Source organism: Capra hircus, chromosome 19 (assembly GCF_001704415.2).
Source record: "Capra hircus breed San Clemente chromosome 19, ASM170441v1, whole genome shotgun sequence".
Lineage (NCBI taxonomy): Eukaryota > Metazoa > Chordata > Mammalia > Artiodactyla > Bovidae > Capra > Capra hircus.
Genome location: NC_030826.1, coordinates 57,189,334 through 57,211,862, shown reverse-complemented (window position 1 = coordinate 57,211,862; position 22,529 = coordinate 57,189,334). Strand labels below are relative to the sequence as shown.

The 22,529-nt window shown below is 54.6% G+C and overlaps 1 protein-coding gene and 1 long non-coding RNA gene across 4 annotated transcripts in view; one reads left to right on the top strand and one right to left on the bottom strand.

Annotated features, from left to right (window-relative positions):
* On the top strand, positions 6,629 to 10,245 carry LOC108638198. Of its 2 annotated transcripts, none has more exons than XR_001919637.1 (2): positions 6,629 to 8,023; positions 9,475 to 10,245. It is a non-coding gene; the product is annotated as an uncharacterized LOC108638198 (long non-coding RNA). The 2 variants fall into 2 exon arrangements; XR_001919638.1 differs by having other exon boundaries at positions 9,472 to 10,245.
* Positions 8,019 to 22,529, bottom strand: part of SDK2 (sidekick cell adhesion molecule 2) — a 272,623-nt gene continuing 258,112 nt past the window's right edge. For both annotated transcript variants that reach the window (XM_018063889.1, XM_018063888.1), the window contains 2 exons: positions 20,795 to 20,921; positions 8,019 to 10,715 (listed from right to left, as the gene is read on the bottom strand). In XM_018063889.1, the coding sequence (XP_017919378.1) occupies positions 10,362 to 10,715; positions 20,795 to 20,921 (481 nt within the window). In that variant the 3' untranslated portion in view covers positions 8,019 to 10,361. The remainder of the gene's footprint in view (positions 10,716 to 20,794; positions 20,922 to 22,529) is intronic.

The window sequence follows — 22,529 nt, the reverse complement described above, 5'->3', positions numbered from 1 at the left end:
CAACAATAGCAATAATCCCTTAAATGTGTAGCGTGTTTTACGGCTTACAAATCACACTCACGTGTAATCTCCCTGCTGACACCCAGACACTCTCGGTGAGGAGCCCAGTGCAGTTTTCAGCATCTCCCTTCTCTGGCGGAAGAATCTGAGGGTCTGTAAATTTGGCTTGAGCCCCTACATCTGGTACACAGTGAGGATCGGAACCAACTGGCTGATCTAACACATAAAAAAATAGAGGCTGCCTGGTTAGATTTGAATGCCAGATAATGACAAACAATGTTTTAGGATAAATATATCCTATGCAAAATTTGGTTTGTATTTTATCTGTCAACCCTAAGTGGACCCTAAGTTTTCTACGTTCAAGGGCTGTGCGTTCTGTCATAGCAACTGTGCCGACCAATAAGATTAATACAGATGGCTCAGCCCAGCACTGATTCCCCCCACCCCACCCCCAACTCCCGATTCCTACCAGATGTCACAAATAATTGGTCAGTCTGGCGAAGTGGGCGGGGAGGAGGATCTGTCTCTTGTCCTCTTAGACATATGTATAAACAAGGCCTCCTCCTCCGTCAGAAAAGCGGGCAGGGCAGCTTCCCAGACCTGGAGCCCTCGGTAGGGGGAACTGGCCTGGAGACCACACAGACCCTCAAGTGGCAGGACAAAGAGTCAGAAAAAAATAAGAGAGAGGAACCTGCATCAGGACCCTCTGAATCTGGGGTCATGGTATCCCCCCGCCCCCAGCCGAGGTGAAACTGAGCCGAAGGTCCAGCACTGGAGGAAACCCAACTTGCTGGCACCTCCGCACCACCCAAGTCACACTTGTGTCCAGTGGATGGTCCTTGGGTTCTCCCGGACCTTCAGCATGCAGTCCCAGGGCCCCACCTGCAGGGCATGTGTCAAGCTGGGCCCGCTGGCCGCCTCCACTGTCAGTGACCACCCATCAGGAGGAGGACCAGGTCATTTATTGACCCAGTGAAAGGGAGTGTCATAGATAATTACAGCAGGCCAGAAGGTGTGGCGCGGAACCTATCTTGACCCTATTCATCGGCTGCTTTATCTGGGCTTCACAGGCGCTGTTGAGCAGATTATTAATACAAACCCTTCAATACTAGGAGGCGGCAGGCAGTTTGTGCAGGGGCGGAGCGGTGTGTGGGGGGGTGTTCAGCCAGCCCAGCCTGCACTGTCTTGCAGCAAACACCCCCCTCCACCTGCCACGAGGAGGAGCCCTTCAGGTCAGAGTCAGGTCAGTACTAGGCTGGTCCCACGTCCACACACCAACCTTCAGGGCCAAGTCCAGAGAGGTTGTCCTGGCATTCAGATCCTCGGGAGCAATGGGTGATATTCTTTGGGCTCTGACCCTCCGTGTCCTCTGGGGTGACCTGGGCATTGGCTGAACCTCTCACTAAGAAGGAATAAACCCCAACCTGAGGGGCTTGGTTGACTGTGATGGTCAACTTTGGGAGGAAAGGGAACCAAACACTATTTAGTCATTTTCATTCCCAGGGTACAGATAAGCTTCTGAGCAATTGGCTTTAGACAACCCAGGGGGAAGTGGTGAGGCCTCCTGGGTTTCCTGGCCTCTTGGGGCCAATGTGGTGGGTGGGTGGGTGCCGTGTGTGCTGGAAGCCTTGGGGCAGGCAGTTGGCAGCCCTTCTTGAATCTGGTGAAGCCAATCGGCTGACGGAGCTGGAGTTGACCCAGGCTCATCTTCCCTTACCCTCATATATTGTACCCTAACACAACCTCCTCCATAACGCATAACCTCCAGAGCAAGGTGCTTTAAGTGATTCCTCCCTGCCAGAAGCGAGGATGTCAGAAGGAAAAACAGCAGCTGAACTCTCAACCTGCAGACTGCAACCATGCCTCAGAACCAAAGTGCTTTGCCATCAAGATGGGGAAACTGAAACACAGAGCCTCTGATAGTTCTGGACGCGCCCTTACGTGTGCAGGACAGAGAAACTGGGAAGGAGGCGGCCAGGATGTCGCCTCCATCTGAAAGTTTATTTCTCTGTGCTTTGTTCCGTGAGTCTGATGTTGCAAGGGCAGAAGTTGCATCCGTTCCACAGACAAGGCAGGGGAGGCTGGTGGAAGTTGAATTCAAGCTCAAGATAGAATTTCTGGGAACCTAGGTCTGCCAGCCCCACACACTTTTTGGTTAGCCTTGCCAATCAAGAGTCCTTTTCCTGATTGGTGATGCTGAGAGTTCTTAGAAAAGAAATCTGAGAGGCCTCTTTGATGTTTTCCGGGTGAGGTTACTTTTGCTCAGTGGAGAGAAGGAACATTACCTATAATCCAGGCAGGTACATTGTATCCCCCTATGTCTCATTGGTTTTGGAAAGCACCTTCCTTTCTTTCCCCTCCCCCCTTGCCTCTCAGCAGATTCACCGTCCCCATTGTTTCGGTGAAGGAATTGTCTTTTTTCCCCCTCTCTCTCTAGTGTATTTGACTGGTATCATTGCTGGAAACAGTCACAGACCGTGCCACTGGCCACAGATAGGGAGGGGCCGGTTGAGGATTAGAAACGCTGAGACTGAATTCCAGAACACCAAGAGGCTTCTCTTGGGTCTGCTGCTGCTAAGTTGCTTCAGTCATGTCCGACTCTGTGCGACCCCAGAGACGGCAGCCCACCAGGCTCCCCTGTCCCTGGGATTCTCCAGGCAAGAACACTGGAGTGGGTTGCCATTTCCTTCTCCAATGCATGAAAGTGAAAAGTGAAAGTGAAGTTGCTAAGTCGTGTCCAACTTTTAGCGACCCCATGGACTGCAGCCTACCAGGTTCCTCTGTCCATGGGATTTTCCAGGCAAGAGTATTGGAGTGGGATGCCATTGCCTTGTCCATCTCTTGGGTCTAGAACAAACAAGCTTCTACCACCCGGAAGACACGCTTTTTGGTGGCTCAGGCCCTTCCTTCAGATCTCATTGTTTCACTGGCTCTTCTTGTCAGTGTGGTTGGTGGTAGATTACCTGATTCCCCTGAGAAACTAAGAGGGATTTCAAGGGACCAGGCGTGCGCATGCGTGCGTGCTCCGTCTGACTCGTTTGCGACCCCATGGGCTGTAGCCCACCAGGCTCCTTTGTCCATGGGATTTCCCAGGCAAGAATGCTGGCGTGCGTTGACATTCCCTTATCCAGGGGATCTTCCTGACCCAGGGATCGAACCTGAGTCTCTGTGTTGCAGGCAGATTCGTTACCAGGGAGCCACCTGGGAAGGCGGCGGGATAAGTTAGGAGTTTGTGATTAGCAGGTACTCGCTGCTGCTGCTGCTCAGCCACTTCAGGCGTCTCAGACTCTTTGCAGCCCCAGCGACCATAATCCCCCAGGCTCCTCTGTCTATGGGATTCTCCAGGCAAGAATACTGGAGTAGTCATGAATAATGGGTTGCCACTTCCTTCTCCAGAGGCTCTTCCCCACCCAGGGATCTAACCCACGTCTCTGCATTGGCAGGCAGCTTCTTTACCTAACAAAGGCCACCTGGGAAGCCCAGATACTTACTACTATATATAAAATAGATAACCAACAAGGACCTACTGTATAACACAGGGAACTCTACTCAGAATTCTGTAATAACCTATAAGGAAAAAGAATCTGGGGAAAACAAAGGCATATATGTATGTGTATAACTGGATCACTTTGCTGTTCACCTGGAGCTAACATAACAGTGTAAATCAACTGTACTCCAGAAAAAGAAAAAAAAGATACTTCGAGTCTCGGTCTGCAAGTGACCACTCTAGAACCAAGCCCACTCTTCTGACTCATTCTCCTGGAATGTCTTCCCCTTGGTATCCTTTAACCGAACATCCTCAAATCAGTTGGCATGGACTCTAAGCTAATGTGGTTGGGTTCCGTATTGTGTACAGTATGAAGGTTTTAGGCGGTCAGAATCGCCCTTGAAAATCCCTTACTCACCTTGAAAACTAGTTACAGAGTGGGCAGGGCTTGTCCTGTCATATATACAGAAGCTCTCTTCTCTGACCTCCACTTCACAAATTAGCCGTATTAACTGATTCTCTCTGCTAAACATGAAGAAATTCATCAACCTCCAAATGCCGAAGGCTAATGGCCTGCTTTCTGCCATACCCACACACTCCCACTCCTACCAAACTGAGTTGGATGTTTACAAAGAGTCGCTGAGCACTGTTCCCAAACTTGTTTATGCCAGTTGTGCTTTTTATAGTAATTACATAATTTAATGAAATATGATGTAAGTGAGTAGGACAAGCATGAAAATGGAGACGAGTACATCGGATGCTTTGGAAAAGAAGTGCTTTGATAACACAAAGTTTCCAAAATGAAAGAGTGTGGAGTTAGTCATGGACAAGAACTGTAGAGCATTAGGGAAAGAATAATAACATCTAGGAGCTTCCCTGGAGGTCCAGTGGTTAAGAATACATGTTCCACTGTGGGGAGCACAGGTTTGATCCCTGGCCAGGGGACTAAGATCCCACTGGCGGCGGGGCATAGCCAAAAACAATCAAATCAAATAAAATCTAGGATTTGGCTTTTATACCAATTCATCATGTCTACTCTGGGACGTGGAGATTCTCTGTATTCACCCGTTCCTCCAATTCTGGAGACAGCGGTTGGTCCTGAGACTTCCATTCACTTCTCTTATGAATCTAAGAAGCGTTGATTTTTCCATTTGCTTGGTTTTCTACTCGTTGTTTGAATGGGCTGGCACTTTTCAAGCTCCTCACAGGCCAGAAACTGGAAATCTTCAGTTCCAAGTTCCCGTACATTTTTGCTTTACTTTAAAGAGGCCGAAACTGGAATTCACTGATGATACATTTTAGATGTGTAAGAAAGACCAAAACTCTACACACAGAAAAAAAAAAAAGGAAAAGCGCTACATCCACTATGAACAGATTGGTGGATTAATCTACATTTTCAAGTTTCAAGTTTTTGTAAAAATAAAGTGAAGAAGGTACATACCTACTTACATGCTTTAAATTCCCTGCTTGAATTATGTCTTGATTGGTTGAGTAGCCTTTGTATGTATAAATATCTGGCATGCACTATACAGGGCTTCCCAGGTGGCTCCATGGTAAAGAACCTGTCTGCCAACGCAGGAGATGTGAGTTTGATACCTGGGTTGGAAAGATGCTCTGGAGAAGGAAACGGCAACTCAGTCCAGGATTCTTGCCTGGAAGATCACATGAACAGAGGAATCTGGCGAGCTGCAGTCCATGGGACCGAAAGAGTAGGATGACTTAACAAACAAAACCAAAAACTCAGTATACAACGTAGACTAAATAAGAGACGTGTACTATGTGAAACTGAGCGGCATCACAGGCACTATTTTATTATGGAGATTTTCACTTTTGGCCACACCCATGGCACGCAGGATCTCAGTTCCCTGACCTGGGACTGGACCCATGCCCCTTGCTTTGGAGCGCAGAATCTTAACCACTGGACTGCCAGGGAAGTCCTGCATTATCTGTTCTATTAAAATTATTTCTCATCACTCTCTCTTATTTGAATCCATCTGACTTAACTTGTGGGAGAGGAATGTAGTTGAGCCTAAGACCTGTGTACTCAGAAATTCAGCAAGTCAAGCCCTAACTCTAAATCCGGGTGGATTAACTAGGATAGAGTCACAGTGGTTCTTGCTACATCAGATCACTAGGATATGAGGTGCTGGCTTTGTCAAAAGTAAGGTGGAAATGAGCAAGAAAGTTACTCTCATGTAGCAGAGAGGCAGCGTTTATCTCTAGAACCAGCCTGCTTTAGAACAAATCCTGGTTTTTCCAAACCTCAGGGGCGAGCCACTTAAGTTCTCCCTGATCCAATTTCCCTCCCAGGGGGTAAGCACAAGGATTCCAGGAAGTTAATCAATGTAAAGTGATTACAGCAGCGTCTGGCACAGGGTAAATGCCATAGGAGCATTGTTGTTGCTCAATTGTGTCCGACTCTTTGCGACCCCGTGGACTGCAGCACACCAGGCCTCCCTGTCCATCACCAACTCCTGGAGCTTGCTCAAACTCATGTCCATCGAGTCAGTGATGCCATCCAACCATCTCATTCTCTGTTGTCCCCTTCTCCTCCTGCTCTCAATCTTTCCCGGCATCAGGGGCTTTTCCAGTGAGTCAGCTCTTCACATCATGTGGCTGAAGTATTGGAACTTCAGCTTCAGCATCAGTCCTTTTGGTGAATAGGAGCATTAGCAATTGCTATTACTATTATTGTTCATCATTATCATTTTGCCTCTAATTGGGCATAATCTAAGAGGCTCTTATCTTGAAAGTATAAAATAGGGACAGTTGCTGGTGATTCAGTGGCTAAGATCCCACACTCTTAATGCAAAAGGCCCTGGTTCAATCCCTGGTAAGGGAGCTAGATCCCACATAAGAGATCCCACACTCCACAATAAAGATGGAAGATCCTGGGGGCAACCAAAATATATATATATTTAAAGTGTAAAATAAACAAACCAGTGCATTTCACTTGAAGGCACAGACGTCCACTCACCCGTGAATTAAGAAAGCAGAAAAATTTGAACCCTTGACTCTCTTTGCAAAACCACAGCAAGGCTAAAAATGGGTGTTTCAGAATCAGATTACTTGAGAGTGATATGGGGGTGGGGTTGCCCTCCAGGGAGAAGAATGAATGTTGCTTCAGAATTCCAAAAAAAAAAAAGTTTATTTATAAAATACTGACAAGTTTGACGGGACATGGGACCTCTTGTGGTATATATTTCAAATCAATTTCTTTGTTACCTTTCATTCAAAAAATAAACCTGCTAACAAGCTATATGACATATATATATATATTTTCTTACAGATAGACACCTGCCATAATGAATACTCTCCCTATAATTTTTCTTATATCTTTTAAATCAAAAAAATAAAGATTTGTGTTGGTTTTTGTTTTTGGAGTCTACATGTGTAAAAGAAGGTAACACATTTAAATGCTTTTGGTTATTTTTACAGAAACAAAGAGAAGGGGGGCGTGTCCCAAGAGGGCACCTGTGTTGGGGGGTGGTCCGGTGGCCGCTGGGGGGTCCCCACAGAGGCACTGGGGAGCCGGAGGCGGGTGTTCAGGTGGCCCCCTCCCCGCTGGTGCCCTCCAGCCCCTCACCAGTGTGGGCACCTTCTGCTGGGCACCAGGTGAGGGGAGCCCCCGCCCAGAGTGGCACATGGGAGGGCGGAGGGCTCTGGCACCTTTGAAAGCTCTGCCCAGGGAAGTGCGGGCAGAGACAGAAGGCCTCGGGCCAGCGAGCCGCTGGGCGGGGCGGCCGGAGGCCTCCTCTTCCTTGTGAGTCTGGGCAGTGTCAGTCCGGAGATGAGGGGAGGCGGCCGGCGCCAAGGACTCCCCGGAGCCCCGGGAGGAGGGCGCTTCTGGAGCCCCGGGCAGCGTTTTGGTTGGTCGTCTTGGCAGTCTGGGTGCTGAAGGGACGTGAACACAGGAGGCGCGGCCAGAAGGGCAAAGGCTGTGCTAGTGTGCCAGGTGTGAGCTGCCCGGGGCAACACCAGGTTTCTGGAGGGCACGGCGGGGCAGGGCCAGGTGAGGAGCCAGGCGCTGTCCCCAGGTGAGCCCGTTCCAGGGGGAGTCAGGCCAACACGGGGTCTGATGTCACGGGCCCAAGAAGCCAAAGGGCAGGGAGGCTCCCCGTGACCCATGGGCAGTGCCCACACACACCTTTCCAGCGCGGCCAGGTGTCCGGACAGGAGCCGCCACTGCCCCAGCAGATATGTAAACACGGACAGGATCAGTCCTCCGGGAAATCTAGAGGCCCACGGCCGGGAGCCGGGCTTCCAGGTGTGGCTGGGGCGGTGGAGGCACCGTTCCAGGTGGGTGGGGATGGACGGAGGGCGGGACTCTCACCGGGGGCCGCCCGCCTCCCGGCTCCTCGAAGGGCCCTGGTTGGCAGTGTCCTCGCTTTGCCCTTTCAGACAGCAGAGCCCAGCCTCTCTGCCTGTGTCTCACTGGAGGCAGGCGGCCCCTCCGAGGGGGTTGCTGACGCAGGTACACCATGCAGTGTGTGTACCCGCGTGCGCATGCGTGAGCCCAGGTGAGCGAGAGCCCAGGTGAGCGTGGGCGCCGCCCCACAGGTGCACGCGAGCGTCAGCGCGGGTGTGGAGGCGCGCGTGGGGCGGGGAGGGCGAGCGTCTTAATGCACAAGGTGACCGCGGAAGGCAAAAGGGATTTGGCCTCCTGTGACCTGCACGCGAGTGTACACACAGTTTCTCCCAGTCCCGGCTCCCTCCCCCCAGTCCCTCCCTGGGCTGGGCAAAAAGAGGTTCTTCATGTAAACCAGGAAGAACTTTCTATGGTTCAACACACAGCAGAGAAACGGATGAGGTGGTTCTAAAGAGAGAGGGAGGGAAGGGCAACTGCCAGATGAGTCTCAGGCCTGTGTCCTCCCTGGGGGGAAAGACCCTGCTTCCCTTTCTAGACCCCCTGAGCTGGGAAGGTGCTGTCTGGACCCCAGAGGTGGGTCAGCCCGTATGTGGAGCCATCTTCCCACTTTTCCCCATCATGTTTCCTGGGGGTCCCAGTGCCTGGGGAGGAGCCCCCAGCTGGGTGGCATGCCCTTTCCACCGGCCCCCGGCCCTAGTTCCATTCCAGGCACCCGTGTCGGTGGGGAGGGGGACAGCCCTGCAACGTCCTTGGCTTGTTTCTCAGCTCCTTCCTCGTTCTCCACGTTGCCCTCAATGGGGCGTGGCCTCCTCCCCGGTGGTCAGCCTGGCAGGCAACTGGGACTGGAGCTCCCCACTGAGGGGTCCCACCTCGGCCACCCCTCTCCCAGAGCAGCCTGGGGGGTGGGCCTCTTTGCAGGGCTCCGGGGTGGGTGGGGTGGGGTGGGGTGGGCACCCAGGGAATTTGCTGGAAAGGCTCCTCCTTAAACCCTTGCATCCGGAAGCTCTGAGCTGATGGGAAGACCCAGGACACCAGAAGTAGCTTTTTAAAGAACATTCCTCAGGGCAACGTGCGTGTGTGTGTGTGCGCGTGCGTGCGTGCGTGTGTGTGTGTGAAAGCTCTGCCTCCCATCAGCTATAATTGTCCCGTGGTCCCATCTGACCCGCTCCTCTGGAGGCCTGTCTGTACACCCCGGGAGCTTGTGTCCAGTTTGGAGGGGGACCCTCCTTGCTGAGCCGAGTCTGGAAGACGTTTCTGAGGGCTGCGGTGGCCTCTGCCTTTGTAAACCAGGTGCTGGGAGCTCCAGCCTCTGCACCAGGGACTCGGCCCGCCCCTTGGGCTCCTGTGCCCCTGTGCTGGGGCGGCAGGGGTCTTAGACACAAGGAACAGTAGGCTGGGAACGAGGGACACAGATCTTAAAGTGAGTGTCCTGCTGGCTAGGAGGACCCAAAGAGATTTCTCCTGGGGAGGATCCCTGGACCCTTTTCCTTGCGAGTGCATGGTGTGTCTATGTAGGGGTGGTGGTGTGTGTGTGTAAAGGTGTCATGCTTCACCCCAGTCTAGCCTGCAGTCCCTTTTCTTGTCTCTGTAGCCCCCTTTTCTGTCTTCCTTTAAGAAGGTGTGTGTGGGGGCAGATGGTACCTGAATTAGAAGAAAGAAGAAAGTCCAAGCGTCCTTTTTCCAGTCCCGACGGCCTGCCCCACGCTCCGTCATTCCAGGGATGCTGGGCCGGCGCCCCCCCCCCCCCCCCGCCCCGTTCCCGAGTCCATCTCTCTGAGTCTGTGCTCGGGGATGGGGGTGGGTAAGTGAATTCAAGTAAAGGAGTGACTGGGTTCAGTGGGTAGGAGTTGGGAGCATCCCCCCAGCCCCAGGGACCTCCTCTTCCTTGTGTTCACAACAGAAAGGTCAGTTAGGAGCAAGGAGCTGGGTAGGCAGTCTCACCCTTGAGCTGGTTTCGTTTTCCTAAATAAACCAGATGCTTGGTGGGGACACTGGGCGGGGGAGGAGCCAGGCTGCAGGGGGCGGGGGGAGGGGCGCCTGCCCCCCGGGATGCCCGTCCTGGCACCAGCCAGCACTGGGTCCAGAGCTGCAGCACATGCGGAAAGGAGCAGCCGGCTGGACTTCCAGAAGCTTCCTGGTCCCGGTCACGCCCACCTGACGGCCCTCCAGTCCTTGCCTTCCCTCCCTCCTTCCCTCCATCGGCCTAAACTCACCGGTGTCCACCGTAGCTGCCCCCACCCCGCCCCCCGCTCAGCCTCTTGAAGCCACAACGAACCCCACAATCTCGAAGCCACACACGTCCCCTCGCGGTTTTTCTCCATGGTTCTCCACACTGGCTTTGCTGGCCCTGGAATCTCTGGAAAAATAAACTCAGGAGGTGAAAAGTTGACTTGGTTTCTTGGTGTTTTTGTTTTTTGGCAGGCGGTGCGGGGAGGGGTACAGAGGAGCTGGGTGCCGTGTTTTCTTTTTCCTCTTCGGCCGAGGAGGACGAGGACGAGGACGACATCAAACGAAGGATGAAAACCCTGCGATGGGGGCCCGGGAGCCGGGGGCGAGGCTGCTGGGGGGACGGTAGAGGGTGCTCTGCTGGCTCGGGGGGTTCTGGGGGTTCTGGGGCGTTGGGGTCCGACTGGCCTTGGGCCGGAAGAGGCTGCCCTGCTGGGCGCTGCTGCTGTTGGAGAGGGTGGTGTGGTCCGGCTCGCCCGGGTCACTCTCCGTGTAGCTGTAGGCCTGGGCCCGAGAGATGCCCTTCTGCTGGCGGCGCCAGGAGTTGTAATAGGTGGGGTCGCTGATGTAGTGGTTGACGAAAGAATGGGCCTTCTGGTGGCTCGAGTCAACCTCGTACTCGCTGTCGCTTCCCTGGGAGGACAGAGAACCGATGGGGTGTCAGTGACCCTGGGGACGGGTCAGCAGTCAGGGCTGGGAGGCGCAGAGCACTCCGGGCCGAATCGCCTCTCAGCCTCCTCCGCGCCCTGCACCGTGAGCATCTCAGCCCCGAGTCTGCCACGGGGGTGAAAGGCATTCAGAACACGTGATGGGTAGGAAGTGTCTCCCTCAGAGCTGGCACAGAGCCTGCGGATGCCGACGTGACCCACAAGACCCAAGTTCTAAGCTTTTGAAAAAAATCAAAGTGAGGGATGGGATGCCGGGTGGGAGGGAGGCTCAAGAGGGAGGGAATATATATGTTATACACATATATGTTATATGTTATACATATATGTTATATGTTATAGTATATGTTATACATATATATACACAATATATGTCTATATGAACACTTATAGTTGATTCATACTACACAGTAGCAACCACCACAACACTGAAAAGCAATTATACTCCAATTGAAAAATAAATTTCGATTAAAAAAGAAAAAGAGCTCCACGAATCCGTAAAAGAAAAAAAATCAAGGTGAAATTCACACCGCACTGTCGCGGGTCTGATTCACCGGCATTTGGTAGGTGAACACTGTCGGGCAGCCATCACTTCTTTTCATTTCAAAGCATTTCCGTCATCACCCCAGAGTAAAACCCTGTGCCCACTAAGCAGTCGCTCCCCACTTCCTCCTCCCCAACCTGCTGCTCCCAACCCCACCCCTGTCAACCACCCATCCACTCTCGTCTCCCGGACTGACCCATTCTGGATATTGCATAAAAATGAAATCACACCACATGCAGCTTCTGTGTCTGAGCTTCTTTCATTTAGTATGGTGTTTTCCGAGGCTGCACACGTCATGGTTCTTTCCTTTCTGTATTTCTGATGCTTTGTCATTTTTGCTGACCCTGGAGGGACTGCCCCTCCCAAGACTAGACAAGTCTTAGAGAGCAAGCAGCTTTTTATGCCCAGAGCCCCTGCCTGCATCGCCTCCTCTGATGGGCGCTTACACGCTGACTTGGACCCACTATTGCCTGCCTCCAATCACCCCAGGGTCAGGTACCAGACAACTAGGGGCAACCCCTACCCTCCAGGGTCCCCTGAATTCATTCAAACTCTGCTAAGCCTGCTTGCCCTGCCTCTGCTGCTGCTGTTAAGTCACTTCAGTCATGTCCGACTCTGTGCAACCCCAGAGACGGCAGCCCACCAGGCTCCCCCATCCCTGGGATTCTTCAAGCAAGAACACTGGAGTGGGTTGCCATTTCCTTCTCCAATGAATGAAAGTGAAAAGTGAAAGTGAAGTCACTCAGTCGTGTCTGACTCTTCGAGACCCCATGGACTGTAGCCCACTGGGCTCCTCCATCCATGGGATTTTCCAGGCAAGAGTACTGGAGTTGGGTGCCATCGCCTTCTCCGGCCCTGCCTCTGGGAATCTGAATACAGGGCACGGGGTGAGTTTTCCTGTTTCCTTCCTGCTCCATCCGCCTCCTCACCAAGCCTGGTACCTCATCGTGTGGCTCCACGTGGCCTGCTGTGCCTGCTCTTCTGGGGATCTGTGAATAGCAAGCTACCTTTCTACTAGCAGTCATCTCCTGATCTGCTGGCCTCATCAAACCTGAAGAATAACCAACCGACACTTAAAAATAGAGGTTCAGGGACCTCCCTGGTGGTCCAATGGTTAATAATCTACCTTGCAACGCAGGGGATATGGGTTCGATCCCTGGTTGGGGAACTAAGACTCTCCATGCCACGGAGAAAGTACACCTGAGCACTCTGGAGCCTGAACACAGCTACCGAGCTGGCACACCCCAACTGGAGAGTCCGCACGCTGCAACAGAAGCTCCCATGCGCTGCAACGAGACTCGACGCACCCAAATAGATAAATAAAAACAAACCTCTAAGACAGTAAATAAAGCGGAGGCCCATGCACGATACACTGAGCTCCAGTCCTGGTCCAGCCTCTGACTTACTGTGTGACTGGGGACAAAGCCAGGACCAGATTGGAAGGCCTTCAGAGGCTCCTGGCGCTGAACAAAATGCTGATGCTCACCCACGTGTGATCCAAAATAAAAGCCACACTCAGTTACAAAAGAAGCATGAGAAAGGTTATCAACAGAAGTTCTGAATTTTCACACGGTGATGACCCTGAGGCTCTGGGGGAGAAATAAAAAAAATTAAATTATCCTTAATATGGTTGATATTCTGGGGTCCTTGGCCCGTGCTCTAGCTGGCTTTTGGGAAAATCGGTGCAAGACAAGAGTCCATCTGGTTTGTAAAGTAACATTCGACTCTGAATTGTGGAGCTAAAAATATCATGTATCTCTTCCCCACCCCCAGCTCCCAGCGATGTTTTGAGAACTAAAAAGACAGCAGATGGAAAGGCCTTTAGAACTCTCTGGAAGGGATGCACTGGTTTTAGTGAACAGTACATGCTCAACAAATATCATTCCAGAAGACCAAGCTCGAGTTGCCTCATCTCTGCCCAGTGAATACATGCTTAGAGGCAGTAAATTCATTTTATCAGCCGGAGTGGAATACACATTGGCAAAACCCTGCAGTCCAGTGAGCCTAGTATAAACAAGTCCGGGATAATCATCTGTGTCTTGCTCTACAGGCGAAGAAAATGGAGGGCTTCCCTGGTCGTTTGATGATTGAGAACCCACCTTCCAACGGAAGGGACGCCGGTTCGATCCCTGGTCTGGGAAGATTCCACATGCCCCAGGGCAGCTAAGCCTGTGAGCCACAACCACGGAAGCCGGAGCGCGCCTAGATCCCCTGCCCCACGACACAGAAGCCCCTGCAGAGGGGAGCCTGCGCACGGCCACTACCCACCGCAGCCAGAAGCTAAGCACAGAAATCTTAGACAAGGAAAAAAAAAGAAAACGGAGCGTTGCCCTTGCCCGAAGGTTCTGAGCTATGTATGGGAAAGGTAGTGTGCACCTGTTTTCAGGAACTCAAAGCCCTTTACGGCATCTAAGCCTTCAAGAGAAACGGGTGCAAAGCACAGAACTAAAATCACACCAACTCTGGAGCAGGCTCTCTGCCAGACAGGAGGAAACGCTGACTTGCGTCTTTAAATTTCACACCTCTGTGCTGCAGGTACGATGACGCTATTACCTGAGGGCTGATGAGAGAGTGATGGTTTTGCCCAAGGAAAGGATGAGCTGGACCTGAGCGCGGACTGGCCTGATTTTCTGAAATGTACACACGCTCTGAACTCCCGAACTCCTGCCTGGAGGTCACAAGATGGGAAGGGGAACTCCTCTGTCCTCGAGGGGGATGTTAAATGCTCCCAGACTGCTCTGCTGATTCATGTGCTCTGGCTCTCCTCCTCCCTTCCCCTCCCCAGCCCCCACAGCGCTCCCGCCACCCCAGCAGGCACTCCCAGGACCCCCACCGTCTTGGCAGGCAGGGCCGGCTGCCCACGACAATGGAGAGTCCCTCACTCGTGCTCCCCGTGATGCAGAGCAGCACAATACAAGTGCTTTCTTTGCCGACAGCCCAGCTGCCAGCCCGGGAGCGAACAAAGGGGCTGCAGAGACCGCAGGGCTCCGTGTGCCAAGGGCAGGCAAGGGGGCCGGGGGTGGGCTCCTGAAGCCCGGGCCGCAGTGAGGCCAGCCCAGGGGCAGGAGGTCTGAGCCAGACGTGGAGGATACGGGAGGCTGGTGGGGTGCGGTCCCTGGGGTCCGGGCGCAGTGAGGGTCTGTGAGTGTGGGGATTGAGAGAGGGCCCCCACAATTTTCCCTGCAGGTCAGCTCCCTCTTGGAGGGCACCCATCGACCAGCTGAGTGGCTGCTAGATGTTCCAGAACTTCAGCCAGCCCCAGGCCCCAGCCTTGGAGAGGCATCCCCAAATCACTGTGGGTCTGGAGTGAATGAGTCTCCAGGCTCGGGGGACGGGTGGGGAGACAGAGGCACCACCTGATTCTGTCCCTTCCCAGCTGGGTAAGTGTGGGCCTATCACTTATCCTCTCTCGGCCTCAGTATCCCGGTCAGTACAATGGGTGGGTCCTGACGTTAACAGGATGAACTGAGCTAATATATGCGAGAACAGCGTAAAGGTATCATTAGGGGGAAAGTGAAAGGGGTCTGTGTGACATGGGGCCTGAAGCCCCTCTGGGAAGGATCACAGGGGCACGGGATAGGGGAGACTGACTCATATCTTCAATTAAGTTTCTTTCTGCCGCACCGAGCAGCTTGCAGGATCTTAGCTCCCTGACCAGGGACTGAACTCACACCACAGACTTACCACTAGACCGCCAGGGAAGTCCCAAGAGGAGGCTGACCCAGTGCTCAGACACCCTGGGAAGGAGAATGCTTGGTTCCTGCCTACCCACAACCCCACAGCCACCCCCAGGATGAAGCTGCGACTAGCAGGGTGGGGAAGGAGCCTCTCTGGCCCTCCTGGGGCCCAAACCAAAGCCCATTTATGAAATCATCTCCTGCCTTAAGGAGCACCTTAAGTTAAGTTAAGCACCTACTGTGTGCCACTGGACTGGGACACCAAAGCCAGCAGAAGAGGGGTGTGGTGGGGCGGGGGGGCGGCTAGAGTCTGGCCCGCCCCTCCCCCAGCTCCCCAACACCGCAGGAGGGGGTCTCTGCATGCACTCCCCTCTGTCTCCACCTCGGAGAACATCTGTTTCTTTTCTGGATGGGGGTGGGGTAAGAAGAGAAGAAAGAAAGCGGGGGGGGGGGGGGGGGCGGGGAACCAGGGGCTCCCACTCCTGCTTTCAACTCTTGCCCGGCCCTCAGTAATTGAATGCAGCTTCCCAGTCGCCGGCCCAGCACAAAGGGGGCCTTTCATGGCCAGTCCCTGGCTGCCAGGCAATCAGGCCACCGCTTCAGCTCCCAGGCCTCTTAACAGCAGCTCAAAGCCACTCCATCAGCAATTACCAGGGCCCGGGGAAGGGGGAGAGGGCAGCCTCCAGGCTCAGAGCAAGCGAGGTGGGGACCTGAGGGAGGGAGGACCCTGAGAAAGGGCCAAGACAAAAGAGAGGGAGCAAAGGAAGGCCTTTCTCTTTTCTGCTTCTTTCTGGAAGCAGGGACAGCAGGAGACAGGCAAGTGCTGTCCTGGGCTTGGGGACCAGGCAGAGAGCCCTTGCTATGTGTGTGTCCCACTCTCTGTGACCCCCTGGACTGCAGTGCGCCAGGCTCCTCTGTCCATGGGCCTCTCCAGGCAAGAGTGCTGGAGTGGGTCGCCATGCCCTCCTCCACGGGATCTTCCTGGCCCGGGACAGAACCCTCATTTCCTCGAGTCTCCTGCAGGTGGCTTCTTCACAAACTGCGCCACTGGGGAGTCCACCTGGGAGCCCTTATCTTGTTGAATCTCCGAAGCCTGGTGGGAAAGTGTTGCCCCAGGTGGGGTGTTATGCTGGGCAGCTCCTTTGGAGACTGGCAGCTGGAGCCCCTCCTTGACCCGTGGTCCAGGTTCCCCCCGGAGGACATTTTCCTCCAGGGTTCTTGGGCTCCTTACCCCTCCCAGGTGCTAGAGAGGGCCCAACCTGTGCATGGCCACTAACTCCATCCAGGCCTCCCCCAGGGGTCATGGGTTAGGAAGTGCCATTCTTAAACAACCCTTAGAGCCACTCCTGGCTAACTCTTCGGATTGGGTGCTCAATAAACAATATACAATCTAACATGTCCTATGTATTGATAACATAAAGGAAGCTGGGCGCTGAAGAATTGATGCTTTTGAACTGTGTTGTTGGAGAAAACTCTTGAGAGTCCCTTGGACTGTAAGGAGATCGACCAGTCCATCTTAAAGGAAACCAGTCCTGAATATTCACTGGAAAGATTGATGATGAAACTGAAACTCCAATACTTTGGCCATCTGATGTGAAGAGCTGACTCATTTGAAAAGCCCCTGATGCTGGGAAAGATCGCAGGTGGGAGGAGAAGGGGACAACAGAGGATGAGATGGTTGGATGGCATCACTGACTCAATGGACATGAGTTTGAGTAAACTCTGGGAGTTGGTGATGGACAGGGAGGCCTGGTGTGCTGCAGTCCATGGGGTTGCAAAGAGTCGGACACGACTGAGCGACTGAACTGAACGGAACTGATTGATAATTCCTTTTTCTTATAGGCTCAATTTCACGATAATGAGCTTACAGGGCTGACCCAGGACATCACAGAGAACTGAGTACTGATTAAGAGAGGCTTGCCATCACCTTGGAATTTCTCTCCCATTGAGATTTACTTGTGTGCTAACTATGTGATTTTTCTACCCATCGTGGGCTCTGACTTTGAAATGAAGCTGGACGGTGGCCATACTTCGTCTTTAGAAGTTCCATCACAGAAGCCTCAGCCTTTGTGGGTCCCCCTGCCAGGGAACCTCCTTCTCCTAGACCCCTGCAGACATGGCCCCCAGCCCCACCCTGTGCCTTCTGGAGGGAAACCGGCCCCTCCCTCCTCCAGCCTCCACCCACAGCCCCGTTCTGGCCTTTCCCACATGGCAGCATGTGTGTTTGTTTATAAGAAGCCTTGACTTTGTGTTTATTCCCATATTACAGGGAAATGGCTGGGTAGCTAGAAATGGAAGAATCCAGTTCTGGAGGGTGACTTTTGGGTGGTCTGATTGAGAGTTCCAACCAGGTGGCACTGGGGGAATTCACTCTCCGGGGGCCTGGGGGGCGGGGACTTCAGGAAGACAGCCGGCCCGAGGGGTCGGGGGTTGGCTGCTGACCCTGAAGGAGGTGCCCAGGAGGACTAACAGCGCCTCTCCTGTGAGCCCGGAGCTAGAAGTCGTGAGGCTGGGTGCTGCTCGTTCTGGACACTGACGTGCAGTCCAGCTGCCTCTCACGGGGGCGAGCGAGCAGCACGGGGAGTCATTTATGGAGAGCGCTGGTGTCTGCAGAGATGAAAGGGTGCAGGCGGACCCTGGGAGGTTCGGCCACCAGTCTGTGTCCCCCCGCCCCAGGGCACTGGTACGCTGAGCATCACTCAGTGGACATCTGAGGGCGGCCAGCTGCTCTTCTCCCATCTGCCCCCCACTCCAGCCCACATGGAGCCTGGATCCTGAGTTTGCATGTTTGGACTTGAGTCAACTCACTTACGGAGAAGGCAATGGCATCCCACTCCAGTACTCTTTCCTGGAAAATCCCATGGACGGAGGAGCCTGGTAGGCTGCAGTCCATGGGGTCGCTAAGAGTCGGACACGACTGAGCAACTTCACTTTCACGCATTGGAGAAGGAAATGGCAACCCACTCCAATGTTCTTGCCTGGAGAATCCCAGGGACCGCAGGAGCCTAGTGGGCTGCTGTCTATGGAGTCGCACAGAGTCGGACACGACTGAAGTGACTTAGCAGCGGCAGCAGCAGCAACTCGCTTAAGCTCTCTGACCCGTTTTCCCATTCGTACAAAGAAGATGTGACTGAGGCCTGCCTCGGAGGGGCGGGTGAAGCTACCCTGTGGTGGGGCGCTCGGGTGGCCCACGGTGGGTGCAGCTGTTGTCATCAGCCACTGTGAAGGGCCTGTTTGAATGTCTGAGATCTGATGCTGGTTGAAAAGGACTAACTTACAACCACAAATCTTTGATTCTCTATCCTGCTAACCATACTTGGTCTTGAGTCTGTTCAGCCTGATGACCTTCTCTAATGACCCTTTCATGGTTTCAACAGACACGCACAGAGTGATTGCCTCCCAGTGACGTGCAGGACGCTGGGGGTACAGCATGAACACAACTGTCACGGTCCCTGCCCTCAGGGAACTCGTGGAGGTGGTTTAGTTGCTAAGCTGTGTCCAACTCTTCTGCCCCCATGGACTGTAGCCCACCAGGTCCCTCTGTCCATGGCATTTTCCAGGCAAGAATACTGGAGTGGGTTGCCATTTCCTTCTCCAGGGGATCTTCCCGACCCAGGGACTGAACTCGCGTCTCCTGCCCTCAGGGAACTTAGCTTTCAGAGTAAATAAACCCAGGGATTCCCTGGTGGTCCAGTGGTTAGGACTCTGCTTCTACTGCAGCGGGCACTGGTTCAGTTCCTGGTCGGGGAACTAAGGTCCCACATGCTGCATGGTGCAGCCCCCCACCACCCCCCCAAAAAGAAAAAGGACAGAGTAAATAAACCCAAGTCAACTGAATCCAGCCCCAAATCAAACCCCAAACTATCCCAAAGGCTGCACACGGAGCTCCAGGTCTGGGCGGTGGTCCTCAGATCTGGCATTCTGGAACCAGAAAGCCTCCTCTCTAGGGTGTGTGCTCCTGGAGAGGGCAGGGGGCAGGGTAGTGACTGGTCCCAGTTTGCTATGGAAACAGTGTTCAAGTGAAGGGCTTGTTCTGAATAAATGAGACCAGTAGCTCTAAGGAGGGTTCCGGGTGCTCTGTCCATCCTGGGGTGACTTCTGAAGTGGGGTGCTCCTGGGATGGGAATTCTCCCAGCAACTTCTTCAAGGCTGGGGGGCCCTGGCATGGCCTCAGGGGCCAGCTCTGTGTCCCATGTCGGTGTCTCCCAGACTCACGCAGGGTGCTCACAGAGAGCTCCTTGGACTGGGGCAGTCCCTTGTGGACTCAGAGGGTTACTCTCTGAAAGGTCGGGGCTCAGCTGATGAATGTTGATCACAGTGCCCTCTGCAGAAGGTCAGGGGGGCTGAGCAGAGTCAACAGGGAGCCTCTTCTGCCGGCCACCAGGATGCCCTCTCCACAGACAGGAAGGGGCTCAAGAAGCCCTTGGCTCCACTGACACGGGGAATCCCTTTAATCTTGTTTTTTGGCTGCGTTGTGAGGCATGTGTGATCTTAGCTTCCTGACCAGGGACTGGACCTGTGTCCCCTGCATTGGAAGCCGAGAGTCGTAACCACTGGACCACCAGGAAGTGTCCCTCTACCTTTCTGACTTTTGCCTTTTGGGAACCGACAAGCCAAAGGCTCAGCACAACCTCTGGGGAGAAAGAGAGAAGAGTGCTTCAGGAAGCCGGCCGAGTGAGTGCCAGTACGGGCGTGGCAGCAAACAGTTAACTACTCACAACAAGATGCCACAACCCGGATCACGTGGGTCCCCATGTAAACCAGGCTAAGCTGCGTCTTGGCCCCTGCCAGCTCTGAGCTGTGGTGTCAGCTCCAGCCTCACCGGCTCTGCCAAGCCCGATGGTAACCCTGGAGCTGAGCAAGACAGCAATGAGCAAGAGAGAGGCCTTCGGTTCTCCGGAGTTCGACCGGACCCCAGGCTGGCTGGCACCTCCTGCCCGGCCAGCAGCCCCACTTCCCACTGGCCTCTCTTCCTTCTCACCCTCTCCCAGGACCGGACAGGAGGTCCAGGGCGTGGGACACCGTGGCCTTTTGCAGCCCCTTCCTTGGCAACCAGCAGGCTTGGCCAAGGCCAGGAGGGCTGGGGCGAGAGGCTGTAACATCACTCGGCTGGAATGCACCAGACTCCCTCTCCCCAAAGCCTGGGGCAGAGTGTCCATGCATGACCCTGCCTGACCACCCAATGGTAGCCTCTCTAAAGCTCCATGTCTCCCAAAGGCACCATCCCCTTCTCAGTATTAAGAGCTGACATTCACTGAACGTAACCTCAGCAAATCCTCCCCACTGTCCCACGAGCCCATTCTGCAGCAAGAGAAACTGAGGCTTCAAGATATTACTCAGTACACACATGACGCCCTTGACTCCTGGGCAGCAGAGCCAGGGCGCAACTCGGGTCTGAAGCTCCAAAGCTTAACGCCTTAATGGCCCGCACTATTTCCCAACCTTGGGGGCCCAGCCCCCCGCTTCTGGAGCTCATTCTGACCCTGACTAGCTAGGTTCAGCTGCTCTCCGGTGTCTGCGTCCCCCTCCTTGTCTTGGAGGAGAGACAGGCCAGGACGACCGGGGACGGAGCCTGTCGGGGGGCTCCTGCAAGACTCTTGCTCTTGGGAGTTCCAGGGACCCCACCAGCCCAGGGGCAGACTGAGCACTGCTCGGACTTGGCGGTTGACCTCAGTGCGCCGTCAGGGGGATTTCCTGGGGCCCCTCGGTCTTTCCAGCCCATAAAGCAAGGAGGGCAGGAAGCGGTGGGCAGGCCCATAGTCCAGGGTGGGGGGCTTCACACACCACCCCCACCGTGAGCGGGCGCCAGGCCCTCCTGCCCCTCACCTGAGAGTCGGAGATTTCCGAGGGCTTCTCCGTCAGGCTGCTGCTCTCCGCTGGGATGAGGTCGTTGTACTTGGTGACGTCCTCGTCAGAGTAATGAAGGCTGCCCGGGCTGGGCCGAGGGGGAGACCTGGGGAGAGTGGGGGGCTGAGGGGGAGACCTGGGGAGAGTGGGGGCGGGGGGAGACCTGGGGAGAGTGGGGGACAGGGGGCTGAGGGGAGACCTGGGGAGAGTGGGGGGCTAAGGGGAGACCTGCGGAGAGTGGGGGCAGGGGGGAGACCTGGGGAGAGTGGGGGGCTGAGGGGGAGACCTGGGGAGAGTGGGGGGTGGGGGGAGACCTGGGGAGAGTGGGGTGCTGAGGGGAGACCTGGGGAGAGTGGGGGGCGGGGGGAGACCTGGGGAGAGTGGGGGGCTGGGTTAGATCTGGGGATAGTGGGGGGCTGAGGGGAGACCTGGGGAGAGTGGGGGGCGGGGGGGAGACCTGGGGAGAGTGGGGGGCGGGGGAGACCTGGGGAGAGTGGGGGGCTGAGGGGAGACCTGGGGAGAGTGGGGGGCAGGGTTAGATCTGGGGATAGTGGGGGGCTGAGGGGAGACCTGGGGAGAGTGGGGGGGAGACCTGGGGAGAGTGGGGGGGCGGGGTTAGACCTGGGGAGAGTGGGGGGCTGAGGGGAGACCTGGGGAGAGTGAGGGGCAGGGTGGGGGGAGACCTGGGGAGAGTGGGGGGCGGGGGGGGAGACCTGGGGAGAGTGGGGGGCCGAGGGGAGACCTGGGGAGAGTGGGGGGCAGGGGGGAGACCTGGGGAGAGTGGGGGGCGGGGGGAGACCTGGGGAGAGTGGGGGGCGGGGGAGACCTGGGGAGAGTGGGGGGCGGGGGAGACCTGGGGAGAGTGGGGGTGGGGGGCAGGAGGTCCTCTGCGGGACCCTCCATCTCTCCTTCCTGTGTCTGCACTTTGACAGGCCTGGGCCCTGGGGTGCAGGGTCTCGGGCTGGAGGCCCCAGGGCGGGTGTGTTTGTGTGTGTGTGTGTATGTCCCTAGGGCTTGTAGGTCCAGCGCCAACCTCCCAGTATGTGTGTGTGTCTATGTGTGTGTGTGTATCTGTGTGTGAGTCTGTGTGTGTGTGTCTCTCTCTCTAGGACGTGTGTGTCTGTGTGCCTGCGTGTGTCTATGTGTGTGCCTGTGTGTGTGTTTGTGTGTGTGTGTCTGTGTCTATGTGTGTGTGTGTCTGTGTATGTGTGTGTCTATGTGTGTCTGTGTGTCTGTATGTGTGTCTATATGTGTGTGTCTATGTGTGTCTGTGTGTGTGTCTATGTCTGTGTGTCTGTGTGTGTGTCTATGTGTGTGTGTTTGTGTGTGTCTCTGTGTGTGTGTCTATGCATGTCTCTCTGTGTGTGTCTGTGTGTGTGTGTCTATATGTATGTCTGTGTGTGTCTATGTGTGTGTGTCTCTGTGTGTGTATGTCTATGTGTATGTCTGTGTGTGTGTCTGTGTGTGTGTGTCTGTGTGTGTCTGTGTGTATATCTATATGTGTCTGTTTATGTGCGTGTCTGTGTATGTGTGTGTGTCTGTGTGCGTCTATATGTGTGTGTGTGTCTGTGTCTGTGTCTGTGTGTGTGTGTCTATGCATGTCTCTGTGTGTGTCTATGTGTGTGTCTGTGTCTGTGTGTGTGTGTCTGTGTGTGTGTGTCTATGCGTGTCTCTGTGTGTGTCTATGTGTGTGTCTCTGTGTGTGTCTCTGTGT